General features: G+C 36.6%; 1 protein-coding gene across 1 annotated transcript; it reads right to left on the bottom strand.

The window, feature by feature from the left end:
* Positions 1–6: 6 nt before the first annotated feature.
* Positions 7–27,111, bottom strand: LOC149250915 (uncharacterized). The gene is made up of 7 exons (XM_089459274.1): positions 26,646–27,111; positions 26,435–26,533; positions 26,294–26,335; positions 26,047–26,179; positions 995–1,096; positions 678–819; positions 7–358 (listed from the first exon to the last, which is right to left on the bottom strand). Exons 1-6 carry the CDS (start codon positions 26,892–26,894, stop codon positions 680–682), a joined length of 765 nt encoding a protein of 254 aa, XP_089315400.1. The 5' UTR covers positions 26,895–27,111; the 3' UTR covers positions 7–358; positions 678–679.
* Between the last annotated feature and the right edge of the window lie 887 nt (positions 27,112–27,998).

Genomic DNA, 27,998 nt, shown 5'->3' with positions numbered 1-27,998 from the left:
CCAGTGCACGCTAATATAAGCAACTTAAATATTTTAGTTAAAATACCTCAGGAGCAACCTTAAGAGACCAGCTAAAATCTTCAGGATTTAGTAAAATTGACTTACATTAATTTTAATTGAATCTAATAACGGAATTCTATGCAGAATCAAACAAATTCCAAATGCAATTTACCTTGATTTAAGCCTATGCAAAATGGCCCTAAATATATTCAAGCTCAGAGACAGGGTCTCTACAAACCATTCTGTAGTCTAGTATTCTTAAGGCCTTTTTGGTTTCACAAAAATCGGATACAATAGTGCCGAATTCCTCAAAGGTGATCTTTGCTGGATCTTCCGACATTTAGCCATAGGACATAAACTGCTTTCATGAGATGAAAACTGCATTAAAATTGAAATAGTTTCATTTGGTGGTAAGGAAATTCAAAGGCCAAATCATGTCCATAGAATATACCCCATAACCTATGAATATCATTATCAGCTTGAGACAGATATTCATGTTCACCAAAAAAATATGTTTTCCAAGGGGTTTATTCAACTCCAATAATCAATATATATATAATGATTGTGTGGTTTGCAATCATCAGACTGCTTTCATCATGAAACTTTAATTTATTTGAAATGAATTTAGATTTTATGTTATACATGGCATGGAATATGTAAGAAAACATTCCCATCACCTTTAATGACTTTCTTCTTCAAGCTCTATTTTCTCACTTTGCTCAGTTGAAATTAGATAGTTGATTGCATTGCCAGCTTTTGTAGTGATAGACTCTTCTACTCTATCCAAAAAGGAATTGATGGCCTTAACTCCCTCGTTATCTGTCAAAAATCCATGCATCAGCAGATTGTCAAATATGTGTCCTTTTTCCAGATGTAGCCATTGTAGACCAGTGAATTTAGACATATTTCCTTCAATACCAAAAGTTGATGATTATAAAGATTGAAAAGTACGTTAAATTTCACACAACTTGAAAATTGAAATTTGCAATCACACCTAATCTGGGTACTGTGTGCGCCATTGGATGCCTGATGACAACAGGATCAACAAATGATTTCAGGAGCTCCTCTCCATAAGGCTTAAGAAAATCCTTATCACCTGAAGCAATATTCAATCTACCAACAATGAGTACAACCTGCTGCAGTTCACTAAAAACAACGATGGACTAGATTCAAATTTATGTAAGTGTATTGCTTTCTGAGGGTAGTCAAAAAAATAAAAATAAAGCAGAAAGGAAGCAAATATCTTAGGCACCATTTTATTAGTTTACATTCACACTGAGGAGAAAAATAAAATATCATAATATCATGGTTAAAGTTACAAAACCAACAATACGGAACACAGTAACTTATGAATGCAGGTGATGGAGAAAGGAAAGCGCATACAAATTGACGTTAGTTTTTTGGTGGGAGCTAGAGATGCACACAATGTGCAGGAGAGCACATTGGGAGCAGAGTCCCAAATACTTGGCCCAAATTCTGAAAATAAAGCAAAAGAATAAAAAGAAGAAAGAGGTACCTCACATAACTAGGAACCAATAGGTCTGAGGGCCACTTAATACCAATGTTCCACCAAGACTCCAGGACGGGGAGATGCGGGTGCGGAGAGACGCACAAAGGGGATGTGTGGGAGTACCCTCAAATTTTAGGGAAATTTAGGGGGGACAAGGGGACGTCAGGGTATATAGTTTTTTTCCTTTTTAATATATATATATATATATATATATATATATATCAAATTCATATTCTATAACGAAAGCATAAATACAATAATACATACATATTTGAATTAAAGAATGAAATACATTGATCCATACTCATCATCCTTACTAATACATACATGATTCATCCATAGACCACGAAATTCAATAATGAAATACTCTGATCCATATTCATTATTCATTATTCACCATTCTAGAATCTACATTGATTTAAAAATTAAATTCACCATTCTAGATTCTAAATTGATTTAAAATTTAAACTCATCATTCATCATTCTAGAATCTAATTAGTACTAAGAAAAATAGACTATAATAGACATTGAAATCGAAAGTCTGGAATAGTAAATTGATATAGCTAAAACTCAAAAACAGTGGAGTGATGAGTCTAAAAGTCACTCTAAAATACACAGAGGGTTTGGTGATCTTGATTAAATACTAATTCCATACCATTGTACATGACAAAATGCAATGGAAACATTGCAATCCATCGAATCCTGAATTCCTAAAAAACTGTCCTGCTGGATTTTGAGTGAGGTCTAAAATTCTACTTTCTCCATATGAAATCCAATGAGGTCGGAACCACTCTCAAACAACCTGAGTCATTTCATGGTAATGTTAAAAATTTAAGTAAAAGGATAAAAATGAAAAATAAAGGAGAATCAAACATTACCATGAATTGCATAGCATTAGTAGGGAAATAGGGTCAAATAATAGGTTTTCCCTATCATAAATCATTGTTTACAAGCAACTTTAAGGGGGGACGCATAACCCATTTTGAGGGGGTACGCCCAGGCATCCCCCTTTTGGGGAGTCGTGTCCCCCACACTGGGGAAACGTCCCCCCCCCTACGTCTCCCCGTGTCTCCCCAAATGGGAGACATGGGGAAACGTTTCCCCAGACGTCCCCCCCGTCCCAGGTGCGTGGGGTGCGAGGGGTGCGCGCACCCGACCCTGGGGGGACGCATCCCCGTGGAACACTGCTTAATACTGGTCAATAAATTTAGATAAATCAATTTATGATTTCACCTATCTCCATACATAGATCTGCTAAGAATTCTGTTAAAATTGTTTAAATCCATGTTCAATGTTTCTAAAATATTTGTTAAAGAACCTTACTTAAAACATTAAGAATCTTCTGAGTACCATACCTTAATTTAGCCAAAATTGATGATTTGAAACTAGAGATGTTTAATAGGATACATTCAACGTACTGGATGCATTGCAAGAAAAAAGTTTCAGTGTCTTTGGACCAAACAAAAACATTCAATTTCTTCACCACATTATGATGAACATGTGCGTCCTATATTTCACATAGAAAAAATCATCAAGTCAAGATCCATGCAAAATCAGATTTCAAGGATTTTGTTCTGAGGAAGGAGTGAAACTGCTATTCTGTTTATCACAATATTTAATCGACCAGAACCAAAAGAAATCTACAGTGCTTCCAAATGATGCAGTGTTGGATCCTAAAAGATTTACTTCTGAATTGCAGATAATTTGATCACTTCACGTGGAGAATATGTTGAAAAGACTGTAAACACGTTAGCTTGTAATAAACTTTCTCCTTACTTAAGGAAACTGTAACTACAATGTATTCGGCTCTGTCCAACACTGTTATCCACCTGTCATCCTGCAGCAATAGGCTGGTGGAAGCAACCTACCTACTTATGCATAAAAGAAAAACACACAAAATAGACATAACAATAAGAACATTGAGCAAAAGAGCAATAACTTTAAGATGAAGATTTTCAAGAGGCTAAGTGCTATGATACTCATAGATTTTAGTGATGTCCAACTTCTAAGCAAAGAAGAAATGCCAGAAATGAGTGAATAATAAATAAAAAGCCTATTTTTGTATTAAGAAGGGCAGTATGTGTATTAAGAACCATTAACAGAGGTTAGTAAAATAAAATATCTTTTAATCCAAAAAGTTATTACTATGTTAAGTTACTTTTGCCCATGCAAAAGGCATCATGCTGTAAAGAGCAAAGGTAACTTTAAATAAGTTTCCATGCCTAGAGTAGGTCAAGTTAAGGTTTTGAGGGATCTTGTCATTTTGCTTCGAGACTAAGCTTGGCAATCATACCTTGGTTAGAGATTGTTGATTATGAGTTGGCATTCCAACCTCCTTAGAAAAGCTTCTGTTCTATTACTGTTGTTGATAATATTACTATTTCTAGGCTCTAGCAATATAAAGTCTGCTGGTTAATTTTGCGGCTGTTCTTTTTACCATTATGAGCTTACTGCCACAGTTCTACTATATTGGCAGCTATTACTAGTATGATGCAGGAGCATGCAGCTCAGTGATTTCATTGTATTTTAGTAGACATAGGGGGTCTTGTGTTTTCAAGGAAGTTGGTTTCCTGAGTATTAAATTAATGTAATTTTAATGTTTTTAGGTAATTTTATGGGAGATATTAAGAATAGGATTTAATTAAGTATTGTGAGTTATATTTGTAAATGTTCCCAAATGTTGGAGAACATGAGAGATTTAGGCTAGTTAAGATTCCATAGGGATTGAGAGATTTGGAAATCAATTGTAAATCTTAGATTAAGAATTGGTTTCATGGTTTGTGGAACTAGAGAGTATCCTTAGGGATTAGTTGAGTCAAAAGTGAACTTAAAGGACATTCAGGATTTAGTTCAAAAGATTAAAGATCTGAACCGAAATGGGTTACAGAACCTTTTGTATAAATGTAAGCCTAAAAGGCATAGAGAGAGTTAGTTAGTTAGAGAGTTAACGAGTTAGGGAATTAAAGTTCAAAGATTATATTGGGTTTGAATGTAAGCCTACGGGCAGGAAAGGAAAAGGCCACTGATTAGAAAATCAGACCACAGAGAGAAAGACTCATTATGTAATTACTTGTTTATATATACAAAGAGATTTTAATTCTAAATTGTGCAAGTGTGGATTGAGTAATTGAATTATAAATTGTGTGTGGATTAGAATAAATCTGCGTAACATAGGTTTGCAGGTGTGCAGAACCAGAGACGAAATACACAGAGGAGTGTTATGGGCTTGCACACAGACAGTATTGGAGAAAACCTTTAATGTTACAGCGAAGGTATAACTACAAGGTTTCCTAAAACCTAAGGATTTACGAAGGAAGCGTAAAGGTGCGAAGGAGTGAAGTAACGGAGCTAAAGATCGGGATCAGAATAGTTGAAGACCATAAGGCGAGAACAAATACACAAGCAGAAAGTTGAATGGGCTATTACACAGTAAGAAACAAAAGGACGTAGCAGCGAAGTACAATCATTGGATCAGTCAGATCAACAAACAAGAGTGAGGGAGATAGACGGCTAGGATTAAGTCGCACAAAATAAAGTCAAGAGTGAATGGATCAGATTAAAACCACGTGTTAGTAGAAGGATGGAGCGGTCTTCGCAAGTGGTCAGCAGTATCTCGCGCGCCCTAAAAGCTGTAAATGGTATTCTACGATTTCACGCGATTAACCTGAGGGGTTGACACGTCGCATGAGAAAACCACTTTTTTCGCGCGCTCTCGATCTTATATCGATCGTGCATGTAATGGTGTGATATGACGTGATCACCGTTGGATTGAAGTAGGAGAAATAAACGGTGGAGATTGGCCAAACTAGTTAACGCAAGTTATTACGCAATAACCGTCGAATTGAGGAATGAGATCGACGGCGAAGATTTAATGTGCTAAGGAGAGCATCGATATATGTGCAAAGGTTTGTGGAATGGAGGAAAGGTAAGGTTTAAGTGTGGTTTATGAAATATTTCTATTATATGGGAATTATAATAGAAATAAGCGGGATTAATGTATTATGGTTTAAGTTGAGTTTTAACCAAAGTCTAAAATCCATGGTGTGATTAATATGCATGGGTAATAAGAAATAACCAAAGATTATGAAGGATTTATAAGGTTCCGCTCAAAGGTTTATAAAGGTCGAAACTTTGGATAGTTAAATAAAACGTTTCCGCATAAAGTTAAAGTTTAATGAAGGAACATTAAACCTTGGTTTAAGAAGGTTTTACTGGGCAGGAATATTAAAATTCTTGAGACATAGTGTGAAATGCAATTTAATTTGCATAATGTGGGTAGATGCGGCTTTTGCTACGTCATTTTTGGTATCAAAGTTGAACAAGGAAATTCTGCGTGAAAAAATCTTTGAGAAAACTTAGAACAGAGTTATGTTTTGGAGGTATGTATACAGGCAAGAGGAGATCAGATTTTAAATCTGACAAACAATAGGCACACAGAGATAAAGTGTAGCAGAATTTGCAGATGCAAAGAAACAGAGAACAATCCATTCAAAGTGCAGGTGAATGGTAGAACAAGATCATGCAGAGATCTTGAAGGTGAGATGATATGTTTTGTTTTAATTTGGTTTGAAGATTGTGGTTACAGAATTCAGGTTGTAGGTAAAAGAAAGTATCTCAGCAAAAGAAAAGAAGTAATGAAGAAAGTTGGTAAGAGTTTCTGAGTGGAAGAAGAGGTGGCCAGAACCTAGTATTTCGTTTGTGATTGAAATACAAGAGGACAATTGTGTTCTTAAAAGGTGCAGATGAGTTGAAGCCTAGAAGGAGCAGAGAGAAGTGCTCAAAGAGGTTCGAGAGAATAGAGAACCAAGTGCTTGCCAAAAGACCAAGTACAGAGGAGAGCTTGGTGAGGTAAGTGACAACAGGGAGGACTCACTGTTATAGAGGCTTTAGTACACCTCATAGTAAGTGAGTGAGGAACTCATGAAGATAGAGAAGGGAATAAGAAAGACCACAGCAGAAGAAAAGTGAAGAAAGAGGATGCCAAGGCAAATGGCCTACAAAGACAATTAAGTGAAGAAGAATATGAGAGGGAGAAGGCTGAGATTGTAGTTCATCTTGAGATATTGATGGAGATGTTGCAGATGAATAAAGATGACCAGAAGTATGGTTATGTCATAAGGAAGAAAGTAAAGTGGCAAAGGCTACAAGAGAAGAGAAATCAGCAGGTGAATATGCAGTTAGTAGAAGAGAAAATGAAGCTTGAACAAGTAATGAATGTTCAATTGAAGTCTGAAGAACTCAGAGAAGCTGAGTTGAGAATGGAAGTTTCCATTTGTGAAGCAGAACAAGGTGAAGTTCTGGGTGAAGATGAAGACTGGAGATCTGTGAAAGACCTTATGAACCATTGTGCGAATTCAAGACAGAAAGAAGTTTACTTCGCTGAAAAAGGAATTATTGATGATTTTTTGAACTATTGGACAAATTCAGATCAGCAAGAAGATATGAAAACTTGTAAATTTGAATCTAATAATTTTGATGTGATTACAGGTTTTGCAGAGGATGAGCAATCTTTTGAAGCTGTCAAAAGTATGGAAGAGTATCGTTCAGAAGATAAATACCCTGAAGTAAAGAATGATGGAGAATGTCTCTTGAATGAGAACAGCAGTGAATTATTGCAGTAGAAAGAATTTAGTAATACATTGATGTTTGAAGTTGTTACAACACAGGAACAATTTCTTGTGAAAGAAGGAGATGAAATTCAGTCTGAAGAGCTAATATGTGAAGCAACAGTTGAGACTATTGAACCTTGTAATTCTCAAACTGATAATTTGTGTATAAATGCAGGAATTATAAGTGATGGTGAAGTACTTATGAAATGTCAAAGAGAAATTGAATTGCTGGAATATTTGCTAGAAAACTCAAAGTATGACAGTGTAATTACAGAATAAGGAGTTCACTATGGTAAACAAGAGCAGAAAGACATAATTGAAGCAGATGGTGTGGAAGAGAGACTTGCTAACAGTTTCGAGAGTCCTTTGGAGAATTCTTTAAAGAGGTTGAATCAGCATACTGATATGCTGATAGAGAAAAAAAAAAGTTAGAGCAACATACCGAGATGTTGCCAGAGAAAGAAGAGGTAATGAGGCCTTATATTTTTAATTCTGATAATTGTTTTATGATTACAAGATTTGATGAAAATGAGACAAACATGTTTCAAGTTGAAGAGTCAGTTTTAGAACTGAAGAAGACTGGAAGTTGCCAGGACAGACATGCTGATGAGAAAAAAGAAAAGCATGAAGATACCGTGCTTGAAGAAATTAAATTGACTATCAGAATCAGTCAAGGAAGTGAAGGACAATTACTTATGGTTGTCAAAGAAGAAGAAGGAAAATATGTTGGAATTGATGAACAACATAATGATGTATTTGAGAGGAATCAAGTACAAGGGGAATTGGAGGACCATTTATTTTTTAAAAATAAATTTACAGATATTGAACAGACGTTGTTTGGAAAGTCACAAGAGGGTAAGGATGAAAGGGCGGTAGTAAGAATTCGACAACTTCAAAGAAAAGATAATGAACAGCAGTTTGAAGATGAGTGGACAAAGTACAGCAATAAATGGTAGAGTATGTACCAGCCCAAGGATGTGTTGGAGATAGAGATTGAAGAATTATGGCAATTAATGATGAAGCAGTCCAGATGGAGGAGATTAACAGCAACAGGAAGAGTGATCAATCAGAATTTGAAACTGATTGACAAGGAGAGGAATATGAAACAGAAGACAACAAACATACAGCAGCAACAAAGGAACAGAGCATTCAGACAACTACAAACTAAAGTTTGGGACCCTGGAGGTTTTCTATCAACATATGAGAACACATGATCTGGAGATCATGATTATTTTAACCTTGGAACTCTGATGCAGGAGCATCCAGCTCAACAATTTCATTGTGTATTTTAGTAGACATAGGGGGTCTTGTGTTTTCAAGGAAGTTAGTTTCCTGAGTATTAAATTAATGTAATTTTAATGTTTTTAAGTATTTTTATGAGGGATATTAAGAATAGGATTTAATTAAATATTGTGAGACATATTTGTAATGTTCCTGAATGTTGGAGAGCATGAGAGATTTAGGCTAGTTAAGATTCCATAAGGATTGAGAGATTTGGAAATCAATTGTAAATCTTAGATTAGGAATTGGTTTCATGGTTTGTGGAACTAGAGAGGACCCTTAGAGATTAGTTGAATCAAAAGTGGACTTAGAGGATATTCAGGATTTAGTTCAAAAGATTAAGGATCTGAAGCGAAATGGGTTACAGAACCTTTTGTATAAATGTAAGCCTAAAAGGCATAAAGAGAGATAGTTAGTTAGAGAGTTAACGAGTTAGGGAATTAGAGTTCAGAGATTAGATAGGATTTCACTGTAAGCCTACGGGCAGGAAAGGAAAAGGCCACTGATTAGAAAATCAGGCCAAAGAGAGAGAGACTCATTATGTAATTACTTGTTTATATATACAAAGAGATTTTAATTCTAAATTGTGCAAGTGTGGATTGAGTAATTGAATTATAAATTGTGTGTGGATTAGAATAAATCTGCGTAACATAGGTTTGTAGGTGTGCAGAACCAGAGATGAAATACACAGAGGAGTGTTATGGGCTTGCACACAGACAGTATTGGAGAAAACCTTTAATGTTACAATGAAGGTATAACTGCAAGGTTTCCTAAAACCTAAGGATTTACGAAGGAAGCGTAAAGGTGCAAAGGAGTGAAGTAACGGCGCTGAAGATCGAGAGCAGAACAATTGAAGACCACAAGGCGAGAACAAATACACAGGCAGAAAACCGAATGGGCTATTACACAGTAAGAAACAAAAGGATGTCGCAGCAAAGTACAGTCGTTGGATCAGTCAGATCAACAAACGAGAGTGAGGGAGATAGACGGCTAGGATTAAGTCGCACAAAATAAAGTCAAGAGTGAATGGATCAGAATAAAACCAGTGTTAGTAGAAGGATGGAGCGGTCTTCGCAAGTGGTCAATGGTATCTTGCACGCCCTAAAAGTTGTAAATGGTATTCTACGATTTCACGCGATTAACCTGAGGGGTTGACACGTAGCATGAGAAAACCACTTTTCTTGCGCGCTCTCGATTTAATATCAGTCGCATGTAATCGCGTGATATGACGCGATCACCGTTGGATTGAGGTAGGAGAAATAAACAGTGGAGATTGGCCAAGCTAGTTGGCGCGAGTTATTGTGCGATAACCATCAGATTGAGGAATGAGATCAACGGCGAAGATTTAATGTGCTAAGGAGAGCATCGATATATGTGCAAAGGTTTGTGGAATGGAGGAAAGGTACAGTTTAAGTGTGGTTTATGAAATATTTCTATTATATGGGAATTATAATAAAAATAAGCGGGATTAATGTATTATGGTTTAAGTTGAGTTTTAACCAAAGTTTAAAATCCATGGTGTGGTTAATATGCGTGGGTAATAAGAAATAACCAAAGATTATGAAGGATTTATAAGGTTCCGCTCAAAGGTTTATAAAGGTGTAGAGTTTGGATAGTTAAATAAAACGTTTCCGAATAGAGTTTATTGAAGGAGCATTAAACCTTGGTTTAAGAAGGTTTTACTGGGCAAGAATATTAAAATTCCTGAGACATAGTGTGACATGCAATTTTATTTGCATAATGTGGGTAGATGTGGCTTTTGCTGCGTCATAGTATTTCATTGTTATTTATGTGGCCATGCTTACTGATGTAATTGTAATAGTAACTACTGTGAAAATTGCTGCTTTCAGTGCCCTATGATTTTCACATTAGATATTAGTTTTCAGATTTTCAGATTGTTGCTCTATGTTCCTGCAAGTTATCATCTAAGATTTGCATTTAGGTTCATAACACTAAGCCCCTTACGAGAAGCTCTAAGACTAAGCGGGGAGATAAAAAAATAAACAAATTTGTTATGAATGTCTGGGACTGCCTATATACAAACCCTTTACATGACACCATAGATGTATCTACAGAGGAAAAAGGGCAAAGAAGATACATTTCTAGCAACAAGCCATAACAAAAATTTGCAAAGCCTCAAGGTGGCAGTAGTGTTAAACATTGGATGAAGGAAACATATGCACCATATGCATCTAGATTTTGACTCACTGTTGCAATTAGCAAGACTCTATGGCTAAATTTCTTGCATCACTGGGACTATCTGCTCGTACAGATATTCTTGTATTTACGTATTCTGATACCCATTCTCAGGTAATGGTAATATAGCCTAGAAGAAGATTTTTCTATTTTCTCTGCATTATTTATGCGCGTTATCTCATATGACCCTCTTTGGCACTCACCAAATATGTGTTTTCACGCCTGGTTTCAATAGTTCGGTGATCATATTTTGTCACCTCTTGGTATCCATATCTTTTCTTTCTAGCATCTAGTCCCGCAAAATAAGCATTCAGCATTCGACACAGGGATAATTGAAGTCGTCGTTGAGACATGATGTTGGCCTGTTTGAAGGTGAAGAGATTTTTCAATTTAGTCTAGCAGCAAGACAAGATGAATTCTCTTATACTAAGTCTGTATGTCTTGTTTTGGGCCACGGCGTTGCAGAGAATACCCCTGCGTGCATGATTAGCACTGGCCAACAAGGTTTGTATTGTGAAGTAGAGCGCAACTAGAACGACATTTGGTTCACCGACGCAGAACGTGTGGCTCACTGACGCAGAAAGGTTTGAAAATTAATTTCTTTATTTAATTTATCATTTTATGGTAATCTTTGTTAATTTTTGCAACTACGGTCAAATTCCACCTTGGGCAACTTAGATGACCGAGATGATGATTGCATTAGGTTCCTCTTTTCTAGAGGACCAAAATTGACCTAAAGATCACCTTATTTGGACAAGGAAAGTTGGTTTTTTAATTTATTTATTCACTCATGTATATTGGGTTAGGTCAGCCCTAAGCACATGTTAAATTAGACAGGTCGGCCTCAACCCCAAGTGGACCCTCATGAAAGCCTATAAATAGAAGAGACCTCAAGCTCATTTGGACACATTGATCAAGCCATCTCTTCTCTTATTGTCTTGGTTCGCACAGGTCTGACGGAGGAAAACTCGCGCAAAGGGTCCAAAACTACAGGGTCAAAGCTCGCACTAATCTAAGGTTTTCTTGATCTCGGACACTAACATGTAACTGAGTATTTTCATCCCGGGACGTTGGCACAATATGGTCCAGAGTCCTAACAACATCCAGGGAGCCATGGACGCTGACACAAAGTGTTTATGGGAGCGTTCAGGAGGCTAGGGTTTCTTCTGCTCAGTTTGGTCCCCGGACGCACGCACATTATGGTCATAGGGTTCGAGCTACCATAGACACTCGCACATAAGCCTAATGAGAGCATCCAGGGTTTGAGGCAAATATGGGTATGTTTGACCCCAATGCCCTCATCCAGTTCACTTGGGAGCGTCCAAATCTGTTCCGGACGCAGTCTTCTAGTTCTACAAAGATCGCCCAAGACTGCTATAGACGCTCACACAGCCCCTCCTCCTTGCAACCGGGACTCAAAGATGAGATTTCAGTATTCCGAAGATTCCACTCAATGACAACAATGTTCAGCAATGTTCAACACAGTGACAGCAGCATCCAGTAGCAGTCCTCAGAATCAGGGTTGTGATTATAAGCATGATTAGATTTGTTTCATGGATATCCAAGTTGCTTTGTTGCATAGATAAAGTTATGGATCATTATACTCTCTTTTACTGAATCATTTGATGACGATCTAAGAAGAAGAAGATTTGCAAGGGTTTTCCCCATAGTGGGTTTGCCCTGGTCTCGGACCAATCCTGGTGTCTCTATGTGTGTGCATGTTTTTCTTCTATTGTTCCTTTATGTTTTGTTGCATTGATGAGGATGATGATGATGATGTTCTTTCTATATAATTGCATATGTTGATGAATAATGGTGTAGATCTGAATAATGTAATGATGATAAGAGGTTGACTTAATGTATTAATGAAGAAATGAAATTATCAAAGCAAAGAACAATGTAGCCCTATGAAAAATTAACATGGTATCAGAGTTGGGCTAAAGAAAAGCCATGGAGATCACCCCGATGATGACACCTTTGATGGAAGCAAGAAGAGGATGGTGGAGACCTAAAAGAATTCTAGGGTTTGAAGAAAACCCTAGGCAACTTGATTATTAGGGTTTGATGGATTCTATGAGGTTAGGGTTGGAGAGAAAACCCTGGTTTATGGAAACAATATGAGATATGGAACCTAATTGGTCAATGTGAAGATGCTCAAGCACTTGACAAAGATTTGATGAAGCCCTAGATGGGATAATCCCTAGCAGGCCTGGTTGGATAACTGAAGGCAACATTGGTATATGGACCATGGACATTGATGGCTCTTGAAGATTGGTTCAAGAGGGAGAGGATCACCTCTCATTGAAGATAAGTATTTCTTGACTCATGATGCCTCTTACTTTTGTTTAGACTTATGGATCTGATGATTATGTTTATTGATTATACTTCTTGCATATGTATTTGAGTATATGGATGTTTCTAACCTCCTTGATAAGATAGATCCTTCTTGAGGATCATTTGAAATGCAAGAAGAATGGCGAGGGCTGGAAAAGGTTAAGATGCACTATAAGATGACAAAGTGCTTCATGCCTTGATGAAAAGGTGACAAGCACTACAATTGCCTATGAGAAGGTGTACAAGTATTTGAATACCACAAGGTATGCATGGTATGTTGTATTTCAGCTATAACATTGATGGCTAGGTAAGCCCTAAGGTATGATGAGAATGTCTCTTTCTTTGATGGCTCATACATGCATATGAAAGCAACTTGGATCTATGTTTCCTATGATGAAATGATGCGCTTGGTGTTGAACATTTTGATCTTCTTGAATTCTATGAGGCTATCTAATATTAATACATTGATACACTTGATGATTGGTTAGCATCCAACCGTTGGACATCTTGATCCTATAAAGAAGGCTAGCACCTTGACTCTAGTAAATGATACTCTTGATACTTGTCAAAATGGATTTCATATAAAAGGATAGCTCTATGATTCTGTTGATAATGCTTGTGATAAGCACGATGAAAGCATATGGAATGAGAGAATGGCACTCTCGTTGTTTTGATAAATTTTTATTGAGTGACCTAACTTGATCTCACTAATCATGATAAGCATGATGTTAGAGGTATAACTATGAGATTGATATTCTACTTGTGGTCATGACATATGGTTAAACTGAATGTCCTAACTTGATGGAGTGGTTTGATATAAAGTGTTATTGTACTCATAATCTCTGAGATATGATGTTGCACTATCTGTTGCTTTGAGGACTCTAGTAGAGACAGGTTGATGACATAGATTCCCAGTCAAAGGGAGAATCTCTTCTCAAGATTCTTACTCTTATTACTATTTGCATTTTGTACTGTTGAAGTATGATTTATGTGCATCTGACATTATTGATTTGCAGCAAAGTCTCAGATCTGAAGCTTGTACAGAAATTAGGGTTTATGCTCTGAACACAGGCACAGAACTGGGAAATCTCGTCCCTGGATGCACGCATGCTAAGGCCCAGGTAGCGTCCAAGCAGCTAAAGACGCTCCCATGCTAACTTGAAGGGAGCGTCCAGGGGTTTGACTATAATTGACCATCATCTGAAGCTTTCTGAAGTTGTCTAAACTCTGAATCAAGGTGTCTCTGACATATTCTGCCATTGTAATCTGATTTCTAAAGTTGTTGATCACATAAAAATGAAGTATTGTGCATGAAATTGGATGGTCACCTGGAAGATGTCAGTTCCACATATGTGTTGCAGATAGCAAGATCTGCAAGCAGGAAAAGCTTGAATGTTTGCCATAACATGAACATGCAAATTGAACTTGTGTTTGCAGGTGACCGGGACATACATATAGATATGTCACTATGTTTGTGCTACAAGAGGTTGGCATGATTTGGTTGATTGATATAGATGAACAGTGTTTTGTCATGATGCTTGACAATAACTTTGAATTGATGATTGAGATATGCTTTGACTATAGATCTCTCTACGATAGCAAATTTGGACTTGACCTGATGTTTAATGATTTGATCTGACGATTTTTTATTTGCCCTGATGTCAATGTTATGTGGGCACAATGACTTATGTGGGTATTTGAAAATTGGCCTCCTTGTTCCAAGCACAATGGTTGAGGTAATGATAGTTGTGATTCAGCATGAAAATGGAACCTGCATGACTCATCCTTGGTGTATGCATTTGCACCTAGCGACAGAAATGACTTATGAGAATGACCTGATGAAGTTTGGGTTGATTTTGCATGACTGATTACAACTTGTTGGCATAATAATAAATGAAGTCAATATTTGATATGAGCTCCACCTGTCTCCTAGTTGAAAGAATTGATACTATGATATTGATGACTTTGATATTGGTTGTGATCTGACTTCTAAACTTTGGTGAGTTGACTTTGTTGATGTGATGATACACCATTGATGTATGTAAGGTTGATTATGCTGGCTTAGTAAGGCATTATGCTTGAGAGCATTTCATGAAGCAAGCTCCCCGATCCAGATATGGCTATATTTGACAGTCATCTGATGAAGTCAGGATGATGAGTTCCAAGGTATGGCCTTGATTTTGATTATGGTTTTGGTTTTATATTTTGATGGTCTACTCTTGATAGGTGATGAGCCTCTGATGATCTAAATCAGAGGGAGATAGCTTCTGAAGCTCGAAATGATGTATCATGGCATGATGAATCGATTTCTGGAATTTAGGAAAGAAATTCTATATTGCATAGCTATTGAGAAACATTTTTGAATAATGGAAATGCAAATCCTTGGATACTCTGATTTGAAGTTCAAGATGTTATTGAACTTGACATGGCATCTGACAGTTGATTGAAGCATTGATGTTCCATTTTGAACATCCATCTATATATATATATATGATGTGCATAGAACCTGAATAAATTCATGAGTGAGCCACTTCATTCACATAGAGTTGCCACCGAGCATCCTTTGAAATATCTGCATGAGATATTCTATTTTTGAGGCTGAGATATTTCTCCTATGATATGTGATTGCATGGATGTATTGTTGTTGATAGAGATTATTGTTAAGCACATTTGGATGTTGCTTTAGTATGAGATCTGCCATGATATCTTGGATGAGAGGTCCATAGTACGATTGAGGATGAGTACGATGTTGCTAGCATGGCTAGCTGTGAGGCAGGATGAAGAATCTCCTTAGAGAGTTGTCTGAGCATGATCTGGATATGACATGGATACATTGTGATGACATAGAGTGAGATCCGATTGGCAGAAAATCCCATATTTATAGTTGGGACCGAGATACTCTCATATATTGAGATAGTGCAGTTGTTCGAAACAAGCTTAGTCTTTTGGCTAGCACCTCCTTGAGAGGGAGAATGATTATGATATCCTTTTGTGATTTATATGATTATTTGTGTTCTGACATGATATTTGATTTGATGTCATGTATGAACAGGAAACAGTTGCTATTGAGACAAGCAGATACCAAATTTGAGTATGATGAGAGCAACGCTGATCAAGGACATTGAGCCAACTCTTTCTCCCTGTCTGAGCTCCCAGGGTGAGGAATTGAGATAGAGGGCTCCTGGGGTTGAGGAAACTCTGGACAATGGGAATGACCCCTATGTATTACCCATAGGGTTGAAGATGTTGCTCCCTATATTCATAAGGTCGAAGAATGTTGCTCCCCTATCTTCATAAGGTCGAAGAATGTTGCTCCCCTGTTAGGTTGTTGCAGAGTATACCCCAATTGCCATCGTCCCCACAAGCAGGGCTTGTCGGGAATATCGCTCCTCGTTTGGCCAACGAGTTGAGAGTGTACTTGGGTGTATAACCCAAGTCGATTATGATGCAGGTGTTCTACCACATGACTATTCAAGGTCTTCGATGGGAAGATCAGTAGGCACTAGGATGGATTGAGATAGCCCTATGCGATTCCAGGTTGAGATTGAGCTCCCTGATGAGATCCCAAGGTCAAGATGTGCTCCCCTGTGTGTTTGGATATCCTATTGCTTGATATGGGATTGTAGATGTATAGCTCCCCCATGAGATTCCGAGTCGAGATGTGTTCTCCGATGTGGATCCAATTTTAGATGTGCTCCTTGATGATATGCTCTCTGATGACGATTGATGATGATATTCTATGTAGTAGCCCGCTGGCAGAGATTCTAGGTAGCAGCCTAATGGATAGAGGGTGGTAGCTTAAGCTCCCCTCCGGTAACAAATTCTTCTTCTTCTAGATTCGAGAATGTTCAACATACGAGCAGGAACAATCAAGAGATAAGCAAGAATAAGGGATAGATTGAGATGTACATTGATGATTTGTGATGATGAGATACTTGAGGTGGTCATTGCATGATGACTACATGACAGAGATGATTAGGGATGATACGTGATGACACTTGAAGACACAAGAATGGCATATTGATCGATGGACAGATATTGGCAAGTGGAATTCTCCCTAGTTGAGAGGGAGTGTTAATTTTTGCAACTGCGGTCAAATTTCACCTTGGACAGCTCAGATGACTGGCATGATGATTGCATTAGATTCCTCTTTTCGAGAGGACCAAAATCAACCTAAATATCACCTTATTTAGACAAGAAAAAGTTGGTTTTGAATTCATTATTCACTCATGTATATTGAGTTAGGTTGGCCCTAAGCACATGTTAAATTGGACAAGTCGGCCTCAACCACAAGTGGACCCTCATGAAAGCCTATAAATAGAAGAGACATTAAGCTCATTTGGACACATTGATCAAGCCATCTTCTCTTCTCTTATTATCTTGGTTCGCACAGGTTTGACAGAGGAAAACTCGCGCAAAGGGTTTGAAACTACAGGGTCGAAGCTCACACTGATCTAGGGTTATCTGGATCGATCTAGGGTTTTCTGGATCGATCTAGGGTTTTCTGGGTCGAGGACGTTGGCATGTACTGAGTATTTTCGTCCCAGGACGTTGGCATAGTATGGTCCTGACAGCGTCCAAGGAGCCATGGATGCTAGCACAAAGTGTTTATGGGAGCGTCCGAGAGGCTAGGGTTTCCGCTACTCAGTTTGGTCCCCGGACGCACGCATAGTATGGTCCTGAGAGCGTCCAGGCTGCCATAGACACTCGTACAGAAGCCTTATGAGAGAGTCCAGGGTATGACGTAGATCTGGGTATGTTTGACCCCGGACGCCCTCATCCAGTTCACCTAGAAGCGTCTAAATCTATTATGGACGCAGTCTTCCAATCCTGCAGACAGCGTCCAGGACTGCTACAGACACTCGCACAACCCCTCCTCCCTGCATACAGGACTCAAAGATGAGATTTCAGTATTCCGAAGATTCCACTCAGTGACAGTAGTGTTCAGCACAGTGACAGCAACATCCAGTAGCAGTCCTCAGAATCAGGGTTGTGGTTATAAGCATGATTAGATCTGTCTCATGGATATCCTAGTTGCTTTGTTGCATAGATAAAGTTATGGATCATTGTACCCTCTTTTGCTGAATCATTTGATGACGATCTAAGAAGAAGAAGATTTGCAAGGGTTTTCCCCATAGTGGATTTTGCCCTGGTCTTGGACCAATCCTAGTGTCTCAATGTGTGTGCATGGTTTTCTTCTATTGTTCCTTTATGTTACGCTGCATTGATGATGATGATGTTGTTCTTTTTATATAATTGCACATGCTAATGAATAATGTTGTAGATCTGAATAATGTAATGATGATAAGAGGTTGACTTAATGTATTAATGAAGAAATGCAATTATCAAAGCAAAGAACAATGTAGCCCTATGAAAAATTAACAATCTTGAGCCTTGCCACATATGAATTGCATACGATACTAGATGGATTAGTGAGGGAGACACTATTTGGGCCTCGAGGCATTTTTTTATTGTCATTCATGCCAATGTGAGGATCTCAATTTCAAGAGAACGAAATCTCAGCCAAATAGCTCCTCTGATCCTCAAGGCCAGGTGCTGCTAGATGTGCTAACATTAGATTTATCGAGCGTTATTGTAAAACTTGTGGAGATTTCAGAGAATTTGTCTGGAAATATGTGAAAATATTATAACTCACATGTGCGAAGTCATTATCTTTCAGCTGCAACAATGTAACGTTAATTTCTTGCCTTCTTTTTTTGCTTAATTTCACTATAGTAATTTTGTGAATTCAGTGGAGAACTGTGGAAAATATAAATGCAACATTGCCAATAATTATAAGAAATAGAAAAGTTGTGGTTTATGAAGCAGCTGATGAGGACAGCGGGAAGTTTGTAATTTAAAGTAATATTTGGTTGTTTGAATGCCCTCAGAGTCCAGTCGAAGTCAGATTCTAGAAATATTTCTATTTTGAAAACAAACAAATAACCAAGACTCCAACATATTCAGAGCAAGAAGTCGAAGTTGCAGCAGTACTGTCTGGATTTGCATGGCAAATTACCACCACAGAAGAAAGTTTAAAATTTTAAATGATTTGAAAAACAACAGAGGAGAAAAGGCTGCACTAGGTAAAATTGTCCACACTCCACAGTGAATATTCTTTTGTTACATTGTTTGAGAATATACCTTCGGTTCCAGATGTAGTAAAGTTGCAAAGATGTATTATGAAGCTTTGAGGAAGGATTAGTTAGCAATTGTTAGCAGTTTTCATTTATGTGCAGCATTTAATATTTTGTCTTCGAGATCACAAGACTTTTGACAAGTGTATTTAACATAGTAATAATTGTTTGTCATCCCAAGAAGCAACTGATTTGGAAAATTATATTCAATAAATTTTATTTTCCAAAGATTAAAAGCAGCCAAGGTAAAAGTAAGTGCCCTAGATAGGGTTGCACAATCATGTTTTGAAGCATTTTTGAAAAGTAAATTATTTTATCTGGTGGCATATTTTTGGTGAAAGTCTTTGAGAAGTGGTTTAGGAGGAAGCAAGTAATGTTATTGTCTTTGTAGTATCACTTGCTTTGTGTACTTAAGACCACCCTTGTCGAATTATGTTGAATTCGACACCCAGTTGTGTACTTAAGACCACACTTACTTGTCAAGTTATGTTGAATCCAACACCCAGTTAAATCCCTGTAAATTTGCTTGTATTAGGCGTATTCTCAGTGACAAAATGGCCAGAGTCGATGATTTGTTACAGTTATTAAGCAATTTAATGCTATCTATTGTTCATAACAGTGTCCAAGTCAACAAGGACACACTTTCTAACATCCAAACATGTTTGAAAAATGCTCAAGGGATGATTGAATTTCTCAAAATAGAGTCGCATTACAACGAGACAAACTTCAGAAAAACAAAAAAATTGTGATTCTGAACCTGTGTTTCTTCAAGACAACATTTTGTTTGACCCTGATTCTAATCTACAATCAAGGATGGATCAGACTATTACAAGAGAAAATTTGGATGCAGCAAAAAGTTCTTATGAGATGCCTATAGTTTCCAAGACCTTTATAAGACCATGGGAAGAAATTACACATAACAAAAACAAAACTAGTTTGGCGTATAACAAGGATGTCTTGGATATATCTTTTCATATTTCTGATTTTTCTAGACCTATAAAATTTTGTAGTGTTGGATTTTTGGATGGTGTTGTTCCTAAACAATTTGATCGATGTCAACAGTGTAATAGAGTTGGACATGAGAAAGATTAGTGTTTTGATCTTCACTCGTGTGAGCATTGTGGAAAGCGCAATCACTATTCAAATAGATGTTCCAGAAAGAAGACTATTGCGAGACAGAAGCTAAATTTTAGATGGATTGCTTCTTGTGATTGGTCAAAAACAACCAAGAAAATTTACAGGTCATACCGCAGGATATGCTCGAGAGTGTTGACCAAGCTTGCAGTGATGAAGAATACTTCTCACCCTGTATCCGACAAGGGGGGAATTGTTGATGGTCTGCTATAGGTTTGAAGATTTGTCAAGCAAGCCTGAGACAAACAGAGATCAGAATTTTGTTGCTATAGTCTAGAGTCTAAGTTCAGATTCAGAGTTGTAGATAGAGTTTTTTTATTTATGCTCTATGAGAATGAGCATGATTGCATGCTTTTGGCATGTTGTTTTGATTGATCTGAGAATTGCTATGAAGGTTCCAGATGTGGGTATTGTTTGTGGTTTTCTCTTAAAAACCACCATCTTTAGTTTGTGGTTATCCTTAAAATCCAATTCTGAGAGACATTCAGCGCTTGGCTGAGATGCATTTTTGCATTTTGAGCGTTCATTCTTGGACTTTAGTACATCCCTTCAGATTAAGGGGGGAATGTTAGACAGCTAATCCTCAAGATTAGGTTTATGTTATTGTAAGTGGTTATTAGAGTCCAAGAAGACTCGAAAACTAGTTCAACGGTTTCTTGTTGTATTTTTATGTATATTGTGTACATCATTCATTGAGACCAATTAATATATGTTCGAGTTTGGTTTCCAATATCATATGTTTACAACCAAACTCAGCCAATTCAACTGAACTTGGCTAAGTTTACTAGTTTTTGAGAAAAATTGTTTAAAAGCCAACCATTGACTCGATGGAGCTAGACCAAAATCTGACTTGGCTAACTAAACTACTTAACAGTGGGTCTAGTCAGCCAAGTCTTTTCATCCAATCAATCTCCTTTCGCAATTGCTTACAACTTTTGAAGTTAATATTGATATTCACCTTTACTTATATTTCACTTTCATTAAATTGGGGGTGAAATGTGTTTGGCAATGGAATCAAACATATGTTGTAGGAAACACCATTTCAAGTACCGTCTCATACACGTTTCCATTTGGAAACGTAAAAACATGTGTCTACAGCCTTGAAATGTATTTCTGAAAGTACGAACATGTACCATGCAATCTTGCAGGAACTAACACACGCACCAGACCCTGGAACCGTGAACTGTGTGAAATTGTGGACCAACTTCCAGGTGCCCTTGGAATTGTGCTTCAGGATGTATTTGCACGATTCTATAATTTTGGAACCGCTATGTGATGAACCATGCTTATTGGATGCTGCCTAGGTGCTCCCTCGATACTCCTTAGACGCTTCCTAGATACTCCCTAATGGTAATGTTAAATTATGCTCCCTAGGTGCTCCCTACACGCTTCCTAAATGTTTCATGATGGTAATGTTAAAGTAAAAGTGACATTCTCCTTTATCTTTCATTTTCATCCTTTTACATAAATTTTTAACATTACCATTAATTGACCAAGGATGATTGAGAGTGGTTCCAACCTCATTGGACTTCATATGGAGAAAATAGAATTTCATATCCTATTGAAAATTCTGTAGACTTAAAAGTTAATAGTGTTCAAAATTTCAGGATCAATGGAATTGTGGGATTTCATTAGATTAAATCATATATGAGGGTATGTGATTGGCATTCAATCAAGAGCACCAAGCCCTATATGTACCCCAATGTTGGTGGTGTTGATTGTTCAATTCATTTGTCATGGAATTAGCAAAAAATGTACCCGTCACTCAAACCAAAATCATTGATCAGGCATGCTAAGGTTTTTCTATCATATTTTAAGGTTTGGATTAGGCAATTTGATCAAAATTGGGGAATGTTCATTAATGTCCCTAGAGAATAGAGGTAGAGACAAAGGCTAGACAAGATGAGAAGAATAAAGGATGATACTAGTGATGAAGATCTCAATATAAGTAATGGGGGGACATTGTTTGTGAAGGAGTGGTGAAACATGCATGGAGATGTTATCCCACGGGCCACAGTTCCAACATTTGGTAACATGGGTGCTTTCAAAATTGGTGAACACTTCTACTGTAGAGAGGTGTTTCGCAACTAGCTCAATTTATTGTTTGACCTTTTGGTCTTCATATTTCGATGTGTAGATTTTCGCAACTAGCTCAATTTATTGTTTTAGACCTTTTGGTCTTCATATTTCGATGCGTATATGGCCCATTTTGCAAAGATAATTATTTGGTCATGTTATTGTTGTCAGTTGCTAGATAACCTATTTCATTCCACAAGGTAATGATCTACTTTCTATTATATAACTTTAAAAATTGTATGTTTGTTTGTAATTGATAGAATCTACATTCTAGATGGTTGAGGCTCAAATGATTAATCATTAATGTATTACAGATGCCACTTTTATCTTGAATTTTGTACAAGTATGCATGCTTTCATATATTTTGTAACTAATTTGACATTATGGGTGTTTGTTTTGAAGATATATATATACACACACACACTTCCAGGATACTTCGCTTTCGAGAAAATTTGGAAAATGAGTCAATGACGCTTCGCTTCCAAAAAAACGCACTTGCTTCATCTCCACTTGTGCAACTTTGGTTTGATGTGCAGGAAATGCATTTTTTATAGATGGAAAAGTGTTTCCAAGCCATACAAATAGTTCTACTACATGTTTCTTACATTAAATCTGCCTATTTTGATTTGGTTTGACCAAAAATGTTGGCAATCAATGGTAATGTTAAATTCTTGAAGTAAAAGTTGACTTTTCCTTTATCGTTCCTTTTACACCTTTATAGAAGGAAAGATAAAGAGTGTCAACTTTTACTTAAATTTTGACATTACCATTAATTGTTCTAAGATGTTTGAGAGTGGTTTCAACCTCATTGTACTTCATATGGAGAAAGTAGAATTTCATATCCCATGCAAAATTCAACAAACTTTATAGTTTCTAGGGTTTCAGGATGGGTAGTATCGTAGATTTGTTATTGAATTCTATCACATATGAGGGTATGGGATTGACATCAATCAAGAGCATTAAGCCCTTTATGTAGCTTGAAGTTCATGGTGTTGATTGCTCAACTCCTCTATCATGGCCTTAGCAAAAATGTACCCTTCACTCAAACCAAAATCAATGTTTACGCATGTTAAACTTTTTCTACCACATTTTAAGGCCCGGAGATTAAGCAGTGTCATCAAAATTGGATGGTGTTGTGTAATGTCCCGAGGCAAAGGGTGATACTAATGATGAGAATCTTGATATAAGCAATGGTGGAATATTGCTTGTCATATATATATTTTTACCTATTTCCAAATTTTTTGGGGTCCCATTTCTATTGCACTTCTGCTTCAAAAACTTGTACCCATATCCCCGAATCGTACAACTTAGAATCAAACCATCAAACCTCACACAAAGAAAAAGAAAAATTAGGATGCCTTTCAACACACTTAACAATTTTTTCAAACACTTCAGCACATTTGCAAAAAGTACCATGTAACCCTTCCACCTACACCCCTTGATCAAGGATTTGTGAGATTCGAAAATTGAAACATACAAAAGAAACTTTTGTATAGAAGAATAAAAGAATGCCTATGGAAGTGTGCATTGGTAAAGAGCTTAGGCACCTTTCTACCATGCAGGTTTTAAGTAAAATGGAAGCATTGCTTGGCCTATATATTCAAAATGCACATCAAGACCCTCCACAAAACCATTGTAAGGTTGTATCCAAGGGAAAGTTGCATGCAACTTTGTGTCAGGATAATAGTAAGAGAAAGTGAATTGTATTTTCAATACTTATGCATTTTGTTTTAGAACTTTAATTTTTTCTATCTCAAAATTTATAATTTATGTGTCTCAATAAAGTTTTCCTATAACCCTTACATGCAGTATAAATTTACAAACTTTATGGATCTGATTGAGAGATTTACTAAGTTAATAGTTGGTTTTGAAACAAGTCATAATTTTGGGACTAAACAATTTTGAGAGTATGGGTATGGAAATATTGCAAATGGCAAATTGAGGTAATAGATTTATCAAATGTGCAAGTTACAAGTTACATGTCAATTAAATTTATCTTGGGTGGTTAGAAGGAATGATTGTTATCCTCTCTACCCAAGTTCAATTCCCACAAGTGTTATGTTGAGCTCATATTAAGTAAATTATTATAATGGATTTGAGCCTTGTCGTTAACCGGCTTTGTGCCCGAAAGATTTTAGGAGTTACCTTGAATACCATCCTAAAAATGAAAAGAGGTATTAGGGATTTTCACCAGACTTTAAACCTGGAAGAGTAAAAAAAATCTTACAAGTTACACTGAATAAGCATTTTACTCTTTACTCATGTTGGCATATACAGAGATTCAAAATTATACCTTGCACCAACATAATACTAGACAAAGTATATATAAATATATTTGAATATTATAAGTATTTTTTTATTTGGCCAAGATGTTTACGGTGTCAACGGTTGGTTCTGAACCAAGCAATAATTTTGGGGCTAACCAATTCCGACCTGCGTCTGAGTATGCTAACAATGCAGATGACAAATTGAGGTAATAATTTTATCAGTTGTGCAACTTACAAGTTATATGTAATAAGCAATTTACTAATGTTGGCATATATGGCGATTATAAAGTATAACTTGCACCAGCATGATACTAGACAGAGGTTAAATATGACTATTGACCGCCACTGGTACAGAAAAAGAGTAGTTTGTTTCAAGTAGTTATGTTGAACTCAGTTACACTAACAGTGCATGAGATTACTCACCTAGAGCACTTTCATTGAGCTTTTGCCATTATTCATCGAACAATGGTGCACTTTTATTGAATTTTTGCCAAAATACATCAGTTCTGGGAATCATCCAGGGTACTTGATTGAATTTTTTGGTAAAAATAATTAATAGTGGGAATCCTCAATCTTGCTTTTATGATATCATTTGGAAACAGACCAGTCAAAAGATGTTACTGCTAGATGTACAAAGCAAATAATGCAAGCTTTTTAATCCTATAGACAATTTTGACATGATAAGATATAAGGAATTTTCCCATTCTTCAGATTATAATATGAAAAATTAAACAGTTAAATTTTGCAGACTAATTACAATTAATCAGGAAAGATGTTTTATTATTTAAAATGCAATGTCCTCGACATAGCATGATATAGCTTTCATTTTGGAATATATATAGTATCATATTTTGAAATATTATTGCCCTCTTTTCCTTGAAATAATGGTGGGATAGAGATGCTCTGAGGTCTTTCTTATGTTTAATCAAAATTTACTCTCTAGTTTTTCTTATTATACTATTTATTTTATTTCTAGATATTGAAGTCGTATCTCCGGAATAGAAAGAATATTCATTTTTTGAGTGGACAGAATGGAAAGGATATCCATTTTTGAGTGGAGTTTTTTTATTGATACACTAGATCTGATGAAGTTGAAAAGGCGTAGTTGTTCATCGGAAAAGGCGTAGTTATTCATCAGAAAAGGCGTAGTTTCATATCAGGACTTTAGGCGTAGTTATTCATCAGAAAAGGCGTAGTTTCATATCAGGACTTTAGGCGTAGTTATTCATCAGAAAAGGCGTAGTTTCATATCAGGACTCTTTTTTAGAGCTTTAGAATGTCCCAAGTGAAGACAGTTAGCAAAAAATGCTTGAGAAAAACATGCGAAGAATGTAATTTTAAAATTCTTTCAGAGCAATAATGAAATTGCGACATTTTTTGGGAAAAAAATTGGCACTAACATGATATATCAATCTTCAGAAAAAAATCACAATACAGCTTAAAAGAGAAATCCATTCTGCATGCTTATGAATGTAAGTTCTAGCTAAGGGGGAACCGCATACCTATAAAATGAAGCGATGGACATTTAATAGCAGAGGAATAAGCAGATTGATTTAAATGTAATAATGCTTTGAACTTTGCACCCCCAACAATTATCACAAATTGAAGTGGTGGTACTCTGGTGAGAGCTAAACCCTGCCAAACAGAAGCAAAAGTTGAGAATCCATCTTTGTATGTATTCTCCTCTTTCCAGTTCTAGTAAAAACCTTACCTTTCTAGAGCAAAGAACAAACTTCAAAAACAAAATACCTTTGATTGGAGACCTGCAAGAGCAGCGGAAAGAATCGCACCCTGTAGAAAATAGTATTAATTATAATAACATGATGATGCAATAAAGAAAATGCAAGAACGCATGTTTGCTTTCAATGCAGAAATTGCCTACCGACCCACCTGAGAAAATCCAAGCAAACCATGGAAGGGGCCATTTTTTATCATATACTCTTCTATGAATGACAGGCATTCGTCCATGTTCCGATATTCTGTAAATTGCTGTACAATACCAACAGAACAGAGTATGGGATTATTAAAAAGCGCTTCCTAAAGATTGAAACTCCAGAATTGGGGAATGGCTAGTGGAGGCGATAAAGGAGAACGAACGTACGGGGTTGAATTGAAACCATTCATAGTATGGGGGAGGAAAATGATCTTCCACGTCTGATTTTCCTTCGGCAGGGAAAGGTGCATCCAGAAAGCAAAGGTCCATTCTCTCCAACACCGAATTTTCCCATTTCCCAACTTGCTTTTGCAGAATGCTTCCACTTGTCCTGAACCCATGCAGACAGAGCACTCTCACTCTCACCACCTCCTTCATCTCGTTGCCTTCCCCTTCCGCTTTACCCCCTCTCCCCATCTAATCCAAACTCTGTCAAAGTTGTTCTACAAAATTTGGAACAGATTGCACCCTCCGTATCACAGGAATGCAAGAGACGAATTCGCTAACTGTCTATAAATAAAGAAAGAAAATGTCAAATCTCTCCCAATTCACAGGAAATAAAATCAACCCTTGTGGGCGGAAGGGTAGGTGGAATCTCGGTGGTGGAGAATTAGATACTGACTGAAAGGGTTTGAGCTCCTCGAATAAACGCATGTGGTTCTTTTGAATCCTACGCGGATATCACACCGTTCCTCGTGGAACACCGTGGACTGCCTGCCACTTTTTCGTTGACCCGCCAGCGTGTGTACTTCTGGTTTCGGGGAGGGTGATAGTTAAAGTAAGCATGTTCGTTAGCTAACATTAACAGTATTAATGTTTTGTATAAACTACATGGGGTTGTTATTAGTAACTAATAACAAAAAGTCGACATAAATATTCTCTGTGGTTGTTATTAGTAACTAATAACTAAAAGTGGACATAAATTTCTATGACCTAGATTTTCAAGGTTTTTAGCATATTGGTATAATTTTTTGGTTTTTTTGTTGGTATTATTGCTCGTGAAAAGTTTTGAAATCCAAAAACAAATTATGTTAATATGTAGATAAATATTTAAATGTTAAAGAGTGTGTATTTAAATATTTAAATAATTATTTATTATTATTTTGAGAAGTGTGGAAAATATTTTCATTAAAATACATAAGTTAAGTTAAAAGATTTTAAAAATATATATTTTAAATAAATCTTTTTAATATATATATTTTTTTATTAGTTTAATTCTAAATTTAATCAAATATTGTTGGAAGGTTTTTTTAATTTCTAAATCAAGATTTAACCTCAATTTCTTATGCTTCAAATATGTATTTCAAGTAACAAAAAAATCACCAAGGATTATATCACTAGTGAAAATGGCAAAAATGTAGAAGAGTTAAATTTTGTTATTAAAGAAAATATAAGTTGGTTTTAAAGTAAATCTAGAATTATATTAGTTAATTGAAATTACAAAAATATTAAATTAAATTATTGCTCTCATGGACAATTCTATTGGCGACGACCATGATATAAAGTCCTATAGGAAGTATG

Source organism: Pinus tabuliformis, chromosome 7, assembly GCF_031772625.1.
Source record: "Pinus tabuliformis cultivar Carrire ecotype Pingquan chromosome 7, CPIR1, whole genome shotgun sequence".
Classification (NCBI taxonomy): domain Eukaryota; kingdom Viridiplantae; phylum Streptophyta; class Pinopsida; order Pinales; family Pinaceae; genus Pinus; species Pinus tabuliformis.
The sequence above is the reverse complement of the archived record's forward strand: the minus strand, read 5'-3'. Positions and strand labels throughout refer to the sequence as shown.

What these genes read in the sequence shown, in the direction of transcription:
- LOC149250915 (XM_089459274.1), bottom strand. Translation starts at nt 26,894, where the DNA reads ATGGGGAGAGGGGGTAAAGCGGAAGGGGAAGGCAACGAGATGAAGGAG. An exon ending in TTGCAGGTCTCCAATCAAAG is followed by an intron (nt 26,180 to 26,293) that starts GTATTTTGTTTT and finishes TCTGTTTGGCAG; the next exon opens with GGTTTAGCTCTCACCAGAGT. An exon ending in GCACACAGTACCCAGATTAG is followed by an intron (nt 820 to 994) that starts GTGTGATTGCAA and finishes GATTTTTGACAG; the next exon opens with ATAACGAGGGAGTTAAGGCC.